The following is a 13604-nucleotide window of genomic DNA, read 5'->3' as shown; positions in this document are numbered from 1 at the left end:
GCTAATCTTTACAAAGATACTGTATAATCATGAGTAAGGGTGGGATTTTTGTTTTTTCTGCAGATATGTTTCTTAAGTAAGATTTATTTCTGAAGGCTAATAGAATACCAAATGATTCTGTATTTCTTAACCCAAATGAAATTATTATATATGAAACACACATATAATTTAAAATCTATTACATTAGCGTCGAGTTACCATCACTAACAGACTGCCTACTGTGTGCTCAGCACTTTGCCAGGTAGTGTGATGCTTTCATTACAAAGATAAATAGATGGAGATTTTGCCCTTCTTTGGTTTTTAAACAAGACATACATGTATGTGTAACTACAATGGAAAGAACATCGTAATCGTTACTAAATTATATAGTGTCTAAAAGGAATATTTCATTACTTGACATCCACTTCCAATTTTGGAGTAAAACTCATTACAACTTCTTATGATGGAAGAAACCTCATCTTCTGTTTACCTTCTTTTTTGAAGACCTCAGGTTCATAAATATTTAACTAAAATGACCTCATATGTATTTCTATACTGTTGGGTTTTTTGTTTGTTTTTTTAGCCTGGATCTCGCTCTGTTACCCAGGCTGGAGTCCAGTGGCTATGCGTAGGCGCCACCATAGTGCACCACAGCCTTGAACTCCTGGGCTCCGATGACCCTCCTGTCTCAGCCTCCCAAGTAGCTGGAGCTACAGACATGTGCCACCATGCCTGGCTCTATTTTTATACTGTTAATGCAGACAATTTCTTTTGTTTGGAATTGTTTTGAATTCCCTAACACTTATTTATGTTTCACAAAAATTACCTCAAAAGTTTTGTTCAATAATGTTCCTCAAAAGTTTTGTCCACCTCTGGCCCCCCAATTTGGCTTCATTCTGGGAAGGCCTAGTCTGTAGCAGACCATCTCCTATAGCCACTTTCCAGTGGACATAGGTGCTCTAGGCAAGATAGCCATCAGCCTTGTGTGTTTTAGATTCCACCTTATCCTAATCCCATTAAACATTTAAATTGAATAACAGTTCTTTTTGTTTTGATGCCATGCTCGCCAAGCAATCTTCTGAACTTAATATCTTGTTACTCACTTTCTTACTGTGTAAATCAATAAACTGCATTCTGTCTTGTATATTTGTCTTTTGTGAACTTTGTTAGGATAAAGTGGCTTCCAGAATTTGATTGCCCTGAGACACTGGCAGCTGAGGGCCAGACCTTGCCGCTTGGCAGACCGAGCGGCGCAGCCTGCTCGACAAGGCCCCTTGGCAGACAGTCAGCTCCCTCCAAGGCCAAACCCCAAGTTCAACATACATCTTTCTCTCCCATTTCTGCAAGCATAACTGTGAACAGCATAATTCTGTGAGTCATGTGTTATTTCTTTGTGCTTTTTTCAAGAGGCATTATAAAAGGTTTTTTATGTTTTTCACCATTCACTTTTTGAAAGGAATATATAAGGCCTTGGACAACTAGAGTTGGGTCTTGACCTTTTGTAAAGGCAAACTTGTAAAGTGGCAAACCACTTTATACATTTTTATTGGCTACAGATCTTCCAGACATTTTCTCTGATCATTAGTATCTGCTTGCTAGAACAAATACAAGGCAAGTCAGAAATCATTCTACAATCGTAGGGTGTTGCTCTTTAATGGTACTTTTAAGGTTTTCCCGCCCCAAATATTTGTTGAAAAAGTAACAGGCAGTTGTTTACCAAAAAGCATTTGAAGAGAACTATCTATGAACTTCAATTTTATATGCCTAGGGAAGGTTCACTGGAATACTACTGCAAATTGTACACCTGTCCTCCTTTTGAGGATGCAGGATGCATGTTAGCATATTAAAGATGCTGGGAAGGCTGGGCAAGGTGGCTTGTGCCTGTAATCCCAGCACTTTGGGAGGCCAAGGCAGGCAGATCACTTGAGGTCAGAAGTTCGAGACCAGCCTGGCCAACTTGATGAAACCCCATCTCTACTAAATATACAAACATTAGCGTGCACCTGTAATCTCAGCTACTCGGGAGGCTGAGGTGGGAGAATCACTTGAACCCCGGAGGTGGAGGTTGCAGTGAGCCAAGATCGCGCCACTGCATTCCAGCCCGGGCAGCAGAGCGAAATTCTGTCAAAAAAAAAAGATGCTGAGAAGTCTTATAGTAAGAAACTTATTTAACTTTGTGTAGTCTGGGTTTCTTAAATTTACTTAAATTCCTCAATTTCTAGTCTATCCTTCCTCTCCCACCCCAAGCCCCAGTTAACAAATGTGATTTGATTTCAGAGATGTTTTCTGTGCACGATCCGTTTCACTTTTCCTTCTTTGACCTTTTTTTTTTCCAGTTAGAGACAGGGTCTTGCTCCATCACCCAGGCTGCAGTGCAGTGGTGCAATCACAGCTCATTGTAACCTTGAACAAGGGTTCAAGCAGTCTTCCTGCCTCATCCTCCAGAGTAGCTGTGACTACAGGTGTGCACTACCACACCCAGCTAAGTAAAAAAAAAAAAATTGTAGAGATGGGGAGATCCCAGGCTGGTCTCAAACTCTTGGCCTCAAGTGATCTTGGCCTCACAAAGTGCTGGGATTAGAGTCATGAGCCACTGTGCCTGGCATTCTTTGACCTTTCTGCATCTGATCCTGAAACACAGAACATGAGCCCAATGATTCTGAAATTTCCAAAAATGATTTGGCAGCATTGTTGTAGCAATCCAGTAAGAGCAGCTTAATCCATAAAAATCACTTGGCCATGATAATTCTTGAGTTTATTTTTCATTATTTATTGTTTTAAAAAATAATGCTCATTATTATTAAAGCATTTAGCACAATACAAAGATTAAACTAGGTGCCTAGAATAGTATCTTACATTTGTATAAGCCATTGTGGCTTTCCTGTGTATTATCTCAGATGGCCTTAGACTAGGCTTGTGAACCAGGCAGAGCAAATATTTTAAGCCCTGTTTCGGGAAAAGTGACTTGAGTTAAGGGTGTTCTGCTGATTTGAATAAGACCGTATGATCAGTTAGCAACAAGGCTGGGATTAGATCTTTTAATTTCTGACTTCTACCTTCTGTAATTTCTTTTTCCACAGTTGCTTATTAGCCAGTCTTTATAGAGTACTTTACTATTGGCTAATTCTTTCAACTACTCTTACTGCGCCCCCTCCCTTCCCCCAATCAATAGGTTGTCTCATTCATTCATTCATGGCTACTCTGAGTCAGATGCAGTGCTGTTGTGAGTTTTGAAAAATGAATCAGAAAGAGTTCTTACCTGGAGGTGTTCCTGGTTTGGTGGAATAACTGTTAGGGTTGAATTTTTCTTAGGAGTGATAAGCACCAGTACCTGACTACAAATGTTAGAGAACACACACCAAAAAAATGAGAAATGCTTTGCCTCTTCTGGTAGAGCATGTTGGAGAAGTCACCACAGCAGTAAGACTTCAGCTAAACTGGGCCATAAAGGATCAGCAGATTCCTGCAGAGACAGCGGTGGATATAACTGCTTCAGGGATAGGTCATGGAAGAGCTCGGAGGCATGAAAGAGCTAGGTATGTTGGGAAAAGAATGAGTGGTGAGGAAGAGCATCAGATAAGGATAGAAAACATAAAAAGCAACAGGTAAGGATAGCAAGTTGGAGTCCTGACTCCACATCACACTAGCTATGGTGACTTGCCCCGAACTTCAGTTCCCTACTTTGCAGGGCTGTTGTGAGGATGAGATGCAATCATGCATAGCAAGTGCCTCTATCTTAAATCCTCAGGAGAAAAAAAGGGGGAAATCAGTGAATAAAATATCATAAAGTTCCTGATATATAACCATACTCAGTGTATGTGAGTTGTTCTTATTTATCATGTTTAGCTAATTTGACTTGCAGTAGACAATGAGGAGCCATGACTGATTCTAAACAAGTGACACGATAAGCTCGTTTAAAGTAGTCAGCAGAGGAACAAATTTATATTGCCAAAATAATAGATGCAGTTTTAGACATAATGATTCTGAGGCTCAAGCAGTACAGTGAGGTATAAACCCCTAACAGGACAACAGTAGAACTGGGAGTTTGCCATAGATAATTGTTTGCTTTCAACCTACACCTGACTTGCTTGACGTCTTTTGGTTTATTCCATCAACCCTGGAATCTAGTCCACTTCAGGTCCACATCCAGGGCTCTGTATCTTCCTGTAATTAAAGCAAGATGGATGTTGAGGCATAGGTAGCAGGTTTGGGGAATACTTTTCAACTAACAATGCTTTGGATGGTCATTCTTGGCAAGCTGGATCTTCTTTGGACTGGTCTGTTATGATCTTCATCTAGATAAGCAAAGCCTCTTTAATGTATGAACTCTTCTAGTCTTTTTATCCAGATGTGGCCATAGGAGGCAAGTCTCTTAGGGTCAGTGGCCACCTGCCGCAGCCATCAGAGTTCAGTCTTCCCCCCGTGAAGTGGCCATTTTGCCACACTCCTTATCTAATAGTCCAGATTATCTTCTTTGAAACAGTACTTTGTTTGCATGGCCCAGTGATCTCTAAAAGTTGGCACTGGAATGCCTTTAAGCAGACATACATCATCCAGTTAAGGCCACAAAGCTTTGCTGTTGTTACCTGGCTTCATTCCTACATTTCTGTTTCCTTCTTGGTTCCTATAGGCATTTGAATTTCATTTGAAAATGAAATGGGCTGCACAGTCTGAAGAAGTGTACTATACCTTGTTATAGCACTTTTTGGAATGACCCAGAATTCAGAATGAAATGGGGCAGCTATGAGCCCCATCCAAAGGGGCCTGTTTCTAAAAGTAGTTTCCGCCTATAATATATGTGAACATTGCTTTAGGCTGGTGTTTATATGCATATTTGATACAACACTTCATGTTTCATAGAATTCATAAGGCAGAAGCTACTTCTTACTGTTAAACTAAACTGCATTAACTCTTAGGAGACTGACATTTATCAGGGACATAGCTATTAGCACTAACTTATAGATTTTATTTAGTAATGAAACAACAAAATAGCTGGAACTTTTCTTGTTTTTAATGCTTGTTGAATGTGACCTTTGTATATAAATGTGTCTATATTATATATGGATGCCACCGGTTCTTCTTTGCTGTCATTAACTCCTGGTTTTACCACCACAGTATGAATTTCTCTTGCTTTGGAAATAGTGCTTTTCTTTCTTCCCTAGCTTTGTATTATTTATAATGTGAAATACTTGGATGTGTTAACTGTTAGGGTAGAATTTTTCTTAGTTGAAATTAAACATTTTCAGTTTATTATAAAAGATAGGTTTTTTTTTTCCCACTGAATAATTTTTTCTATGTTGTTTCAGTTTCCGTTACTATGGCAATGACGGCAGGGACTACAACAACCTTTCCTATGAGCAACCATACCCGGGAAAGAGTGACTGTAGCCAAGCTCACATTGGAGAATTTTTATAGCAACCTAATTTTACAGCATGAAGAGAGAGAAACCAGGTATAGTAAGGGCTAATCATAACTTTTTTTTAGTTAAATAAGTTGTTGTGCTGTGAGTGGAATAGAAACTTGTTTTCCATGAATAATATGAATATTATGGATCCCTGCATGCTGTTTTTAAGTTTCCTGTACTGACAGTGCACATAGACATGTGTTTTATTTTCACAGAGTAGTTTCCTGAGGTGCCCCAAGTCTTGTGCATCTATATACCCATATGACATGTCAATTATGTTTTAACAAACCTTTTCCAAACATGAAATTATGATATGTCTTTACATTTTCTTTTAAAGGGATGCCTGGCTGGGTGTGGTGTGGCTCATGCCTATAATCCCAGCACTTTGGGAGGCCGAGGTGGGCAGATCACCTGAGGTCAGGAGTTCAAGACCAGCCTGGCCAACATGGTGAAACCCCATCTCTACTGAAAATACAAAAAATTAGCTGGGTGTGGTGGCGGGTGCCTGTAATACCAGCTACTCAGGAGGCTGAGGCAGGAGAATCGCTTGAAGGCTGCAGTGAGCCAAGATCGCACCACTGCACTCCCCACTGGGCAACAGAGTGAGACTCCGTCTCAAAAAAAAAAAAAAAAAAAAAGATGCTTTATGAATGACTGACTTTAATCCAAAAGCATTTACAGTGCATATCGGTGGGAATAGAAGAATAAAAAAAAATGACATGTTATTTTGACTTTAGAAAACTTATAGTAAAGGAGATAACACACATAAATATTACATGAAAGAGTGAAGAATATTAAGATAAGTACAAGGAAGGGAGAATGTGCTTTTGTCTAGGCAACTGGGAAACCTTTGTAAATAGTGGTGGCATTTAAACAGGGCTCTAAAGGAAAAGAACTATTTATACATGCATAAAAGGAAGGAGACAGAGGCAAAAGAGCAGGAGGGAAGGATATTAGAGACAGAAGAAATCACCAGGTCAGGTAGTGTCCAATTTGGCTCAAGCACAGAATGTGCTAGATTGCAACATCCTGGGAGCCTTGGATTCTTTGTTAATATAGCTCTTTTCATGGTAGTGGAGAGCCTTGGATGTTTTCGAGCAGAAGAATCAAATGAAAACAAGTGTTTCTCTGGAAGGGAACTTTATTTGTGATTCAGAGAATGGTTTGGGGTCAGGGTGGGGAATTAGAAACAGGAAAGGCTAGTGATGTGTAGTCCAGGTAAATGGAAAGGAGGCTTGAATTAGAATTGTGACAACAACAACAGAGAACTGACAAGTAAGAAAGATTGACAAAATGTGGCTACTAGCAAAATATGAAATGTGAGGGAAATAAGTCAGTGTTGCCTCTGAAATTTCATGCCTGGGCAAACTGAGAGTGGTACAGTTTAAATGAAATAGATAGGAAAAGTCTAATTTAATTTTGGATGGATTTAACTGCAGATTAGATACAGGTATGGTGAGAATTAGTGAACTGGAAAATAATTTTTCAGAAATCAACTTAAAATAGGAATATGTGAAAGAGAGTTGAGAAACATGGAGAATCATGAGAAGAGCTGACGTATCTCTAAAAGTTCTGAAAGGGAGGAGAGGAACGAAAATGGAGCAGAGGCAAACAAACAAAAAGAGCATCAGCAGAAATTCCAAAAGGTTCCATTTAGGCAGAAGGAAAGTGACCACAAATAGAAGATCTAAATGGTAAGTAGGTGGATAAATCTCAACAAAAATTATATAAAGCAACAGAAATAATAGCGATAATATCTTACACATTAAAAATAGAATTATAATATTTTCCAACAGCAGAATGTAATTCAGGAAAGAAGTAATTAGAATTAAGGTGTTCTTAATGATCTTAGTAGAAAGGGCATAGAGATTAGCTTCAGAGTTTGACAAATTATGTTGTAATTTCTAGAGTAACCATGAAATGATAAAAATAGAGTTTGTAATTTCCAGATTAGAAGAAGGAAAAAATTGGAATGAGAAAAAAAAAAAGTCAGTTCAAAAGAATGCAAGAGAGAAAGAAAAACTGAAATACCAAAAATGGAAAAAATGAAATACCAAAATAGAAAGCACAAAATAAGTTAGAAATAAAAATCTAAATATATCAATAATTAAATGAATTATAAGGGTAATTAAAGTCTCTGGAAGTGATCAGACCATCCTGGGAGAGTGAATAAAGTAGAAGAGAACCAAGGAAGAAAAGGCAGGCACTTAAAAAAATTCATCAGAATTTCAAAGGTTCATTGTCTTTACTTGCTGCAGTGTTAAAGTAATTCAGTTTGCTTTCTATTTCCAAATAAAGGAAAGTAACAATAAAATTATCTGCGTTATTGAAAAAAAAAAGTAGTCTCAGCTTGGTGCCACTGGAAGTCAAGTCAAACAATCAGCTCATATTTTCTAAAAGCTTATACTTTAAGAAAATATGTGATGTATTTTTAAGGCTTAACTAATTGGATAAATGCATAAGCCCAATAAATTTCTAATCAGAGCAGCAAAGCGTAGGAGCATTTTAGGTGGAAAACTATTTTTAAAAAAGGTACAACAGAAATCATGGATCTTCCTGTTTAGATATGGTAGAAATGGATAAAAGTTACTGTATCTCTTCCAGAATGAGGAATGATTTCATGAAGTGTTAGTCTTGGCAATAACTGATGAAAGGGACAGTGGAAATTTGACAGAAGAATAAAGTTGCTTATATGTTGATAGCTCCTCCCAGAATAATGGTCCTCTTACTCTCTGGATTCTTTCTGCAGAGGAGAAAACTGGAAATCATTCAACAAGCAGCACTGAAGTGCCTAGGGGTAGGTGATGGCAGCACAGAATCTGATGTTAGGAGATTATTCTTGTCTAAGGGTTGGGGCCCAGGGGAAATAATGCATAAACAAAAGATTAAAATCAGTATAATAAGCACCAAGGTAGGTGCCTATGACAAGCACTGAGGAAACATGTGGTGGAGAATATGCTCTTAGGCCTCATCCTCTCCAGTGGGGTGCTGATGGATCAACAGGCTTTAAATGTTACAAATCTTCTATAAGAAGGAAAAATAAGTGATCTTAATGATGGTTTAGGAAAAAGCTTACTTTTGGACATGTAGCCATGAATAAGAAATATCAAAAAGTTGTGGGAGGGTTTCAATCCTTAACCCTTATACCCATTCAGTTAAATCCTGAAAAGTTACTGTTATTCTGACACACTCCAGAACTAATTAGGAGGAGTTCGGCTAGGTTTATGTTTAGGGAAAACCAATACAATAGAAATAAAATACTACTACTCACTTGGAAATGGGTTGCAAAATGTGTTCCACAACTATCTCTCTAGTTTTAGTTACTTCATCCACCCTAGATCCTTAGCTTAACTAACTTCAAGGGTGCTGTTTAAAAAAAAATGAATAACTGAACCTGGCTGTACCTAGAAAAGCAAATGTTCTGGTAGCTAGTGGGTTTTTAAAAAAATATTTATTTAGAGACAGAGTCTCACTCTGTCACCCAGGCTGGAGTGCAGTGGCACGATCTTGGCTCACTGCAACCTCCGCCTCCCAGGTTCAAGCAATTCTCCTGCCTCAGCCTCCCAAGTAGCTGGGACTACAGGCGCCAACCACCATGCTCGGCTAATTTTTTTTGTATTTTTTTTAGTAGACATGGGGTTTCACAGTGTTAGCCAGGATGGTCTCGATCTCCTGACCTCGTGATCCGCCCACCTCAGCCTCCCAAAGTGCTAGGATTACAGGCGTGAACCACCGCGCCCGGCCGCTGGTGGGTTTTTAAAAATACACATGTATGACTTTCCAATTTTCAAATAATTTTAATACAATAAAATAAATGCAATTGCATTGAACATTTTTCCTTCATAAGTTAAGGAAAACTGAGCTTAGAGTTTAAATGAGGGACTTAGCCAAGCTCATTTAGCTAATAAGTGTTAGAACCAGGGATATTTACCTTAAAATTTTATACTTTTAGTCAGTATAGTCATCTTTTTATATTTCTAATGTAAGCATTGGGAAATATTAATGATATTGGTGGATTGAACATTAAATAGCAGAGTTTTCCATATTAGAACATCAGTCATTGCCAACATTTCATTTAGGCAGGAGAGTGAAGTAAGCTTCAGAAGTAAATTATTCATTTGGCCAGTATGAGAAAGCAAAATCTGGGTTTGTTTTTTTGAGAAAGAAAACTATTCTTAGTGATTATCTTGATCCAACTTGAAAGATTTTTTTTTTTTTTTAGCCTAGCAAGCTGAAGTGGTTAACTTGAATAAATAAATGTATATTTCTTAAGTGGAAATAGTTAGGAATGTATTTAAAATTTAATTGTTTTTTCCTTTGAAAAGGCAGAAGAAATTAGAAGTGGCCATGGAAGAAGAAGGATTAGCAGATGAAGAGGTAATGTAATTACCTATAATTACTGTACAAAAGCACCCCCAGTGACTTTTCATTCATTTGACATCAGGTATTTTATAACTTAAATAATGTGGATTTTATCATTTGAATATGGGCTTCTTACTTTGTTGCTGTCATGGATATCTTTTATTGATATCTTTAGAAGGAGGCAGTTTTGTTTTTTTCTTAAATTCCAAGAACACATATTTAGAGAACATTGCCTAATGTATTTTAGGTGTGTGGAATGAGAAAGGCAAGCTCTGGGAGGAATTAATCAATTGCTAACTCTTCTAAAATTTTTTCTAAATATTCTTTTAAAGCTATCTATTTCTCTAGTTCAGTGCTATTACCCTGATTTAAACTACCATATATTTTAACCTGAAAAATAACTGTCCCCAACTGGTCTCCCCATTTCCCACCCCCAGTTTTTCTGCATACTGCAGCTAGAGTAATCGGTCTAAAAATAGATTTGATCATGTCACTGTTTTGCTTAATAACCCTTCACTGGCTCCCTTATCTCGGGATATGGGCAAGCTCTTTAACATTGGTATACCTTCACTACTTGGCCTCTGCTTATCTCTCTCTAGCCTCACCTCTTGTCACCCACCCCCCACGCTGACAAGTATGAATTTCTTTGATGTCCCCTGTCTTGCCTGCGGACCTTTTCACATGCTCTTTCTGCTGCTTGGAACTCTTCCTTACTCCTACCCAACTCCCATTATTCTTCAAGAATCTGTAGTAGCTGGGCATGGTGGTGCGTGCCTATAGTCCTAGCTACTTGGTAGGGTTGAGGTGGGAGGATCACCTGAGCCTGAGAGTTTGAGGTTGCCATGAGCTATGATCACATCACTTCACTCCAGCCTGGGCAAAGAAGCAGCTTTAGGCCTCGCTTCAGGCATCACTTCCACTGGGAAATCTTTCTTAACCTCTTAAGGTACCTTCTGTATTCTACTGTTCCTGTCCCCATGGGAGCCTTAAAATACAGTCTTCCCAAAGACTAGACACTGTAACATCTTGTTGAGCATTCTATCTCCACAGCTGTCTGGCAGAGAGCTAGAATAAATATTTGGTGAATAAATGAATAATGGCTTTTGCCCTCAAGGAGTTTTAGATTAGGAGAGGGAGAGTGAGAGAGTGAGTGAGTGTGTGTAAAAATATGTACACATGATAGAATGTGGTGAACGTTGAAAATATAGAGAAGATTTTTCCTTTAATTCAGAGGATCAGAAAACGTTTCATAGAAGAAGTAACAATTGAGTTGAATTGTAAAGAATGGGTAGAATTTACATTAGCGGTAAGAGATGTATACAAAATAGTGAATACATATACAGAATAATGAGTTTACATTTGAGCTATAAAGGGTGCAATAAAAGGAAATAGTGAGGTAAGTTGATAGCACACCATGGAAAGCTAGGTTTAGAATAGTGTACTAAAAAAGGTATACTTTAGTACCAGGCAATAGGGAGTCACAACCTAGATTAATTAGTTTAACATGCTGAGTGCAGTGGCACACACCTGTAATCCCAGCACTTTGGGAGGCCAAGATGGCAGGATCACTTGAACCCAGGAGTTCAAGATCAGCCTGGGAAATATAGTAAGACCTGGTCTCTACAAAAAAATTTTAAAAATTAAGCATAGTGTCCTGTGTGTGTAGTCCCAGCTACTCAGGAGGCTCAGGTGGGAGGATCACTTGAGCTCAGAAGGCGGAGGCTGCAGTGAGCTGAGATCGTGCCATTGCACTCCAGCCTGGATGACAGAGTGGGAGCCTGTCTCAAAAAAAGAAAAAAAAATAGTTTCTATATTTAAAGAGTAGACCATCATCAAATGATTAATTGAAATCAAATCAGTGTCTAATCTTCCCTGTACCTTTCCTAGGACTGTACCTGTTCCTTATAGTTGCAATGTTTAAATCAAATACAATATTTTATGACTTATACTAAAGATGGTAACTTTGTTAATCAGTTGACTCAATCTTGACAACTCAAATGGTTTTACATTTAAAATAATCTATCATTATTTATGTGTCATTAATATTTGAAAAGCTCATTTATGTCCTTTAAATTTTAGTGAGAAAGGTAGTGATTCAAATCTGTATTCCAATCTATAGAGAAAAAATAAGAATGAGCATATCTTTCCTCATTTTAAAGTTAGAATGATAAATTTCTTATAATTAATAACCATATAATTGCATTTATATATTATACATCATTATATTGATATAGAAATCTTAAACGTAAGATCTTAATTTGAAGTGTAGGGAAGAGACTGCAAAAACAGATGCCCAAACACTAAGCAGGCAACGGAAGTGAGACAAGCTGGCCAGGTTGGTTTCATAGTGGCATCTAAGGTTATATTCTTTTGATCCAGATATACTGTGTTTACATATTCAACTTATATGATTTTTTTTTTGCTTCCACAAAGAAATAGATTAATATTTTTCCTTTTTAAAAAATATTATTTTCTTAAATATTGATCCTTACAGTTTATCTGTTGGCAAAGACATGCCACTTTTCACATTGCTGTAATAAGAGTCCCAGCCCACTTGGACATGTCTCCTGGGGACTGGCATCAGTGGTGGGGACTGACAAATTAGGGAACCAAGGCTCATCTAAAGAGGATTGCTACCATTGGCCCCTGTGGCCAAGGCCCTGTTTTTCCAGAGAAGCTAGTAATCTGGACTTTTTTTGCAGAATAACCAATCACCTGCTTTTGAAAAACAACGTGCAGTCCAAATATATCTGTAGGTTGAATATAGTTTGTAGCTTCCTGTTTGCAACTTCTGGTCTGCATCAGCAAGTACTGACTACATTTACAGCTATTTTCTCTAATTTTTCTGAATAACTTGTAGAAAATAGATGATTTTTCCATAAAAATAGTCAGTGGCCCATAATACCAGTTTATAAAACTTCTGATGTTTTTCTGTAAAAATGTTTTTAATTCCACAAGTGCTTATTATTAGGTTCCATGCTAGAGCCTGGATTATATCAAATTCTGTAAAATAGACAAGCTCTCTCAACCTTAATATAAAGTATGTTACAGCATCTTTATATGGGGTGGGTTTGATAAAAAATAAAATTGTTTCATAAAAATAAAATAGATAAAGTTGCTAGCTGAACCCTTTTCATCTGAAAACTTTTGTATGCACTGTCTGTCTTATACAAATACTGGCCGCCCTACAGATCGAGAGTTTGAGGAACACCTATATAAAAAGGAATGGAGAAAGGAAGAAAATCACTTTCTAGTTTCATCTCACTTAAGAAAATCCCATCCAACATGGAATGTTATTTACTCTAATGAAAAACTAAATAGGCAAGTTCAAGCTATAAAAGAGAGTCGTGAAATGTTAAGCTGACCACAGATTTTTATTGTCTTCTTTGAAGAGGAAAGGATGCAGTTACCGCAAGGATACTGTTTGTCTTTCAAGGCTACTTAATCTATACCAGTTGTGAGTAGATATATCAACAGGCTTTTTCACCGACTTTTTTTTTTTTTTTTAAAACATGAATTTGCTTCAGCTACCTCTGGACTGCAACACTGATTCTAACACTAAAATCATGGAATCGATTTTTTTTTAAGTAATGTAACAATGTTATAGGTGATGCTCATTTTTATAGAATTATGTGTTCCATACACTTGTGACTCTTTTTGCTATTAAATGGCTGTGCCCAAAACCACATAAATTGTGTGAGTGCTGCATTATACAAACTACTAGACAATTTATGAAACTGTGTTTAGTGAGGTCATCTTTTCCATTCAGATTAAGCAGGATTTCTGCAACTATATCCAACTGTACTGTTTTATAATCTATAAAGGGAGAGATTCAAAATACTTTCAAAATTCTTATACT

At 37.5% G+C, this 13604-nt stretch overlaps 2 protein-coding genes across 7 annotated transcripts in view; both read left to right on the top strand.

Moving 5' to 3' along the window:
* The window catches only part of PPFIBP1 (PPFIA binding protein 1), a 542301-nt gene that overhangs the window by 139089 nt on the left and 389608 nt on the right, over positions 1 to 13604 (top strand). The window lies entirely within an intron of this gene.
* The window catches only part of STK38L (serine/threonine kinase 38 like), a 114309-nt gene that overhangs the window by 80456 nt on the left and 20249 nt on the right, over positions 1 to 13604 (top strand). For 4 of the 6 annotated variants that reach the window (XM_030804630.1, XM_003265632.2, XM_030804629.1 and 1 more), the window contains 2 exons: positions 5286 to 5430; positions 9709 to 9760. In XM_030804630.1, the coding sequence (XP_030660490.1) occupies positions 5286 to 5430; positions 9709 to 9760 (197 nt within the window). Of the gene's footprint in view, positions 1 to 1149; positions 1351 to 2408; positions 2442 to 5285; positions 5431 to 9708; positions 9761 to 13604 lie in introns of those variants that run through there. The other 2 variants (XM_030804633.1, XM_030804634.1) reach the window with 2 other exon arrangements.

This window comes from Nomascus leucogenys, chromosome 23, assembly GCF_006542625.1.
Source record: "Nomascus leucogenys isolate Asia chromosome 23, Asia_NLE_v1, whole genome shotgun sequence".
Classification (NCBI taxonomy): Eukaryota; Metazoa; Chordata; class Mammalia; order Primates; family Hylobatidae; genus Nomascus; species Nomascus leucogenys.
Note: the sequence above shows the minus strand (reverse complement) of the source record. Positions and strands in the feature narration are given on the sequence as shown.